Here is a 6513-nt window from a genome sequence, read left to right as displayed (position 1 = left end):
AAACAAAAAAAAAAACAAATAATAAGCCAACTGGTTGAAAAACAGAAGAGTTTAACTTGCAATATTATGACCCGCGAAGGTAGAAATATTTAGCTGAAATACGAATCATTGTACAGGACTTAAATAAAGTATGCATACACCACTGACTGCTGTGTTGTGACAGTAAAATACAGATAACTTATTGCAGCCACAGCTCAGGTAGTCAGTCACCACAGCAGCTTGGGTTCAAGCCCATGTCTGTTCACGTAAGATTTGTGGTGGACAGTGAAGTATTGTGGCAGGGATTCTCCCAGTATTTTGGTTTCCCTTGCCAATTTCCATTCATTAAATACCCCATTTTTCTCATCTATCATCTGGAGCTGGTACCATGGGCTGTTTATGTCTTCAGTACCAACAGACTAAGTCTCACACCAATTTAAGAGTTACAAAAATAAAAATAAAGCCTTTTATAGAAACTTAATTTGAGGTTCTAATCCCTATCAAATGCGTGGTATGATTACGTACCATTTATATGACTGTGTTTAATTTCCTGCTCGCCTAAAACCTCATACATGCCATAGCCCTCAGGTATAGCTAGACCTAGAGAGAATGGAGTTCCTTCTATTGCATTGTAGAAGTACTTGTGTCTTCGAGTTGTCACTCTTTTCTGTAGGGAAATGAAGAAATATGACAACCATTAGCATATCACTAACCAAATGAGCTGCAATTTCCACACAACTAAGAAGCATAACACATTCAAGTAGACATTCACCTATAGTTTGGTAGAACGAGCACAGAGAGAACCAATAGGAGGAAGAAGAAGAGAAGTGATGGCCTTGAAAAGTTTCTTTCAAGAGGGAAGGTAGAGGCAGAAAAACAAGTGGCAGAACTGACCATTACGAGCTACAGGTGGACATGTAAGGTAACAGGAAGTGTAACACGTAGCATGCATGGAAGAGGAAAAATTCACACATAATTTTTGTAGAAAAACCTGAAGGAAATAGATGACTTAAAAAACCTTGGAAGAGAAACTCGGATATTAAACTGGATCTTAAGAAATGAGATGTGAGAGTTGTAGATTATATTCAGTTCAATCAGAATAGGGACTAATGACAGTGAGCTCTTCTGAACATGGTAAGAACCTTCAAGTTCCATAAAATGCTGGAAATACCGTGACTATGACAGCAACTATCAGCTTCTCAAAAATGACTCTGCTACATGGAGCCACTTAAGTAATTAGTTTACTTTGTAGCGGAAGTATACAAAGAACTGCTGTTTTTACGACTTTTAATATCCATAGCCTAATCACTTCAGACGAAACCTCTTTCATATCCCATACATTGACCCACACTTCTCCCATGGCATAAGTTCATGACTAAGTTTCTGGTGCAGTTGGAAATCAGCTGTTATAAATAATCATATGATGATCAAACTCACCATATCATCATAGTGAACTTTCACACTCAGTTCTGTTTCACCCTCCTTTTGATCTATCATGTCGTGGCGTAGCTGTGGAATAAAACAAACAACATTATTTCAGCATAATTCACTTCCTGGATAAATGCTTAATATCCGTCCAGTATTCACTGTACTTAAGTTTCAATTCTGAATGTAAATCTCCAAGTGAGAACTATGGAAAGGCAAGCAGCAGATATTGCGTGGACACTAGATTTGGGCAATCTTCAGACTTTTTGTGCAAATAAAATGAATTATGTAGTATCATATAATGACATAAGTAAGTAAAAAAGTAAAGCTATCCCTGTACCAGGCCGTGAAGGCCCATAGGGTTGTGAGACGTTGAGGGTCCCACACTATCTAGACAATCAGCTCAAAGATGGCGGTATGGTTATCAGTCTTACGCACCGGCCGCGCTTTACTCCCCAGGAAAATTATTTAATTAATTCCTGGTACTCATTTCTGTTAGAGGCTGAGTAAACCCCAGGTCCTAGTGTGGCTGGAAGGATTAGGTCAACTGAAAAAAAATCTGATGACCTCATTGGGACTTGAACTAGAGAACTTCCAGCTTGTAGCATAGTCCCTCAACCAACTACTCTGCCGCGTGCCCCCATATAATGAAATAACATGACTAAATATTGTTAACAATGTTCATACAACTTTTAGATAATGTCAGTACAAGAATTGGGATGTAATTTAGTGTGAAACACTAATACACCACAAGAATACACAGCAATCATCACATTGGCACTTAGTTTTTGTGGTATAGAGGATGTCAACTCCATCAAGTCAACATGTCACATGTTGTTGTTTATGGTCTTTAAATAGCAATTCAACTCAGACTCATAAATTGGGAACCTCATGTTCCTTCAATTTGGTCCCTTGTAGAGCATAAGATGTGAAATATTTCTATTCTCCACAGAGGCAAATAGCCTTAGATGCTAACAGCCTTCTAAATATGTGGACATACATGTTTCTGTACTAAGCCAAAAGATGCAACAGAGCAGGGTAATAGACTATACATATTATGTCACACCTACATCCAGCAGAAAGGTGTTGTTTTCCCTCGGACCTCCTTCCATATCGACCAGTTCAACCTCTGTCAGATCCACACTGTTATAGTTAGGCTTCAGAGTCTCCTGGAACTGTATCATAAGACATTCTTCAGAAACAGGTAGAGTATTATGATGCAGTTAATTTTCACAACACACTGTACTCCCAAAATAAAATTTGGAGCAGGAGTAACCACTTGAAACTATACGATATATTGGTCAGACTGGCAGTAAAATACAGCAGTGAAGCATGGATACCAGAAACAAAGATAACATAAGAGAAGAAGTGATACAATTTGGGACTTGAGCCCTTTGCTGAACTATCTAAATTAATTAAATCCTGAGATTATTAGACCAATTATTTTAGTTATCCTAAATTCCCATTCTTACACTTAATACAATTTTGCCTGTGGTTCTGCATGTGTGTGGAACTTGATCTCTGACGTTAAGATAGGAATATAGAGCGAGGGTGTTTGAGAACAGGGTGCTGAGGAGAATATTTGGACCGAAGAGAGATGAAGTGATCAATGGTTGGAGAAAACTGCGTAATGAGGAGCTTCATAACTCGTACTCATAATTAGAATGATCAAGTCAAGGACGATGATGTGGGAAGGGGATGTAGCACAAATGGGGGAGATGAGGAATGCATATAGGATACTGGTGGGAAAGCCAGAAGGAAAGAGACCACTGGGAAGACCAAGGTGTACGTGGGTGGACAATATTAAAACGGATCTTAGAGAGATAGGATGGGATGGTATGGGTTGGATTGATTTGGCCCAGAATAGGGACCAGTGGAGGGCTCTTGTGAACACGGTAATGAACCTTGGGGTTCCATAAAAGATTGGGAATTTCTTGAGTAGCTGCACAACTGGCAGCTTCACAAAAAGGGCTCACCTTCATGAATTTAGTTTAATTAATCATTATTCTTACACTAGATCTTTTAAGACATTATGAGTAGAAAGGGACATTTAATTGCACTGTGTTCCATCGCCTTAGGCGTGTTAAAGGTCCTACACTAAATACACATGATGAGATAGATATACTGAAATGTGTGATAAAGTGGAGGTCAAGCAATGAGGTGGGTGAATGGGTTACTGCATATATGAAGAGATGAAAAATTTCTCTTTCCACTTACCTGACCATTCCAATTTCTTATCTGCTCCAGCATGAAATGAAAGGAAGAGACAGGCACAAGATAAATATAATAATTATAATGTCATTTCAACTCTCAGGCAGGAAGAGACATCCAAGGATGTACCACAAAGGATTAAACAGTGATATAAATCAACTGATTGCTTCCATTAATAAAACAAAAACAGTAAAAAGAAGACTCACCAGTGGACGGAGGTCCGGGTGGTACAGAATGTGGCCATTGTTATTTATAATAAATGAATAACCATTCACCCCAAGCTGAAAACAGACAGATTCACAACAGTGAGAAATTGTTGTGTTTACATAGCGAGTGCAAAGTATTTAATGTGACATTATGAGTAAATAAACGTGTTTCAAGCAACAAGACTGAGAGACTAATTTAAAATGATCTATTATCAGTCCTTAATGAGAACTCCCTAAAAATTCAGAACCTGTGTCAGGGATAAGAATGAAAGTCGGAACTAGGGGAACGTCAGAGAGGATAAAGCATGGCAGATGTGACAATGGTTTGGATATTTTGTCATGGGTCCGGAGGAGACATGAGGGACTCATCAGGCCAGTAGTTTATGGTGATGTGCAACAAGCCTCAGGAGGGATCACACTGGTAAAACACATAGACATTTTTAAGGTTATGAAATAAAAATGTAATGAGTGGACACAAAGGCTTGTAGAGAATCAAGAAGAAAGGAGCCATGTGACTGATGGTAATAAAGACAGAGAAAATCACAGATGAGCAAGAAACAGAAATTGTGGGCTGAAAACAATACACACAGGAGTTGGTCACCCCTTAGTAAAATTATTATAGAGGGAAGAGGAGAAGAAGGAAGAATGAGGGGGAGAAGAGGGGAGAAAGAGATGTAGCAGAATAGGGAAAACTTCAAATATTCACTCTCCACACTGAGAAATTTCTATGTACGTTTGTGTAAGATGACATTTCACTGTAGGTAGATATGTGAGATGATACTATCTTGGGTTATTTTTAGCACTGTCATGGCAAATGAAATTCTTTAAATATAACTGATACTTACCTTGTATGGTTGGACCAATTTCTGGATCTGCTGTATAGGAACATCGGTACCAACCACACCAAGCAGGTTGGCAACCCTAACCTGCACACAAGAAACAGAAACTAATTTCAACCTACTGAAGAGGAAACCCACAGTCTGGACAATGTTATATATAACATAACAAATATGCATGAGGCTAGTCATTACCAGACTGTGTACTGCAGAACCGTTCAGGATCCCTGGCAGGTTCTCAGTTTCAACTTGAATGAAATACAAGACAGATCCTTCTGTTTGATCTCTTGTCTAAGGGAAGAACATGAATTGAGAGTGCTGAAGAGAAAACCTGGACTTATGAGGGAGGAAGTAACAGGCTCTTGGACAAAATTACATAACAAGGCGCTTCATTCACAACTTTTACTTTTCTATTAATATTAGGACCGGCAAAATAAGGAGGTTGAAGTGGGTAAGACACGTAGACACTGGAGAGATGGTAAGAAATAAAATTTCAGTTTGAGAACATCAAGGAGAGAGTTCAAGCATGAGATCTAAATAAAGACAGAAGAAAAATGTTAAAATGGATCATAGAGAAACAGGACATGAGGGTGTAAACTGGATTCAGTTGATTCCAGATGCCTAAAAATGGGATATTCAAAACTCAATAATGGAAAAATGGGATTCCAAACAGGCAAGGAATTTCTCCATCAGCTGAAACACCATCAACTTTTAAAAGACAGAATCTCTGCCATGGAGTTAGTGACTTCAAATCTCAGTGACAATCTTCTCCCCAGGCATAAATTTTAAGCTGGAGATCAGACCCAAGATAATTTAAAGTAACAATTACTAAAGTTACTTTTGAGGCTATCACGGGTGTCATCATGAAGAGTACTGTCTTCTGGATTGTGATGCTGTGTAGTCTGGTAGAAGTCCAACATCATTTTGGAGGAACATACTGTTTGGTTTCCTCTCTTACCCTGAACACGGAAGCAGGGTGTTCCTCCAAAATGTGAATTTCTACCAGGCTACATGGCATCACGTCCCCAAAGAGTCAGTTATTTCAATCAACTTTATGCAAAAATAAAATATGAATTTTGGAAGTGCACTCAAAAGGTGCTCATGAGTAGTGATCATAATGTGGCGTATAGACCTGTTTCTAGGCAACAACCGTGATACAAACAATACCGCAGCTGTTGCTAGGCAGCAGATTCTTAACAAACAACAGTTGAACTACAGCAATTAAGGAACTGATGGAAACATTTTCTACTTGGTCCGTGCAAAGGGGTTATATAACAAGGACATCAGCCGAGCAACAGAGACTCGGAAGTCTCTAGACACTGGTGTGAAGGGACAGAAAAATGTTATAGAAATGTTCACACTTCTTAGTAACTATTGTTTCCATTCTCAATTGATGACACTGCATGGTGGTAGGATATTTTTGGTGAAATTTTGGAGAACTTAACATTAATTTAAAGGTCTCTAGTAAGATTCCAAAAAGCGCCAGAAAACAGTCTCTCACCACAACATGATACTACAACCCAGCAATAGAAATATATCATTACAAATTCAATTTCTGCTGCCAATAAAAAATTATCGGAGATGGAATATAAAGTATGTTACTCTTTACACTTACAGAGTAATTTCTGCGGTCAAAGACGGGTGTTGAAACCGAGGTCATTAACTGACCGTCCAGATTTCCACCGCCGTTACTCTGAAGGTAGTTGCCCTGAAATTATAAGTACACACATGACAGATGCTAATTCATACAATGGTTACGTAGCAGCATAAGGTTGAAAAAAATTTAAATAAGAGCCTAAAAATAATACAAATTATAAAGTGAATGGTTTAAACATAATTACAATTTAGTATTTATC

General features: G+C 38.4%; 1 protein-coding gene across 6 annotated transcripts in view; it reads right to left on the bottom strand.

Moving 5' to 3' along the window:
- The window catches only part of LOC111863613 (voltage-dependent calcium channel subunit alpha-2/delta-3), a 103259-nt gene that overhangs the window by 30832 nt on the left and 65914 nt on the right, over positions 1-6513 (bottom strand). For 4 of the 6 annotated variants that reach the window (XM_033751132.1, XM_033751134.1, XM_033751131.1 and 1 more), the window contains exons 10-16: positions 6273-6365; positions 4667-4747; positions 3822-3896; positions 3622-3642; positions 2475-2579; positions 1417-1488; positions 505-646 (exon numbers count right to left, since the gene is read on the bottom strand). In XM_033751132.1, the coding sequence (XP_033607023.1) occupies positions 505-646; positions 1417-1488; positions 2475-2579; positions 3622-3642; positions 3822-3896; positions 4667-4747; positions 6273-6365 (589 nt within the window). The remainder of the gene's footprint in view (positions 1-504; positions 647-1416; positions 1489-2474; positions 2580-3621; positions 3643-3821; positions 3897-4666; positions 4748-6272; positions 6366-6513) is intronic. The other 2 variants (XM_033751133.1, XM_023850092.2) reach the window with 1 other exon arrangement.

This window comes from Cryptotermes secundus, unplaced genomic scaffold (genome assembly GCF_002891405.2).
Source record: "Cryptotermes secundus unplaced genomic scaffold, Csec_1.0 scaffold57, whole genome shotgun sequence".
NCBI classification, from domain to species: Eukaryota; Metazoa; Arthropoda; class Insecta; order Blattodea; family Kalotermitidae; genus Cryptotermes; species Cryptotermes secundus.
This window is presented reverse-complemented; position numbering and strand designations above follow the sequence as displayed.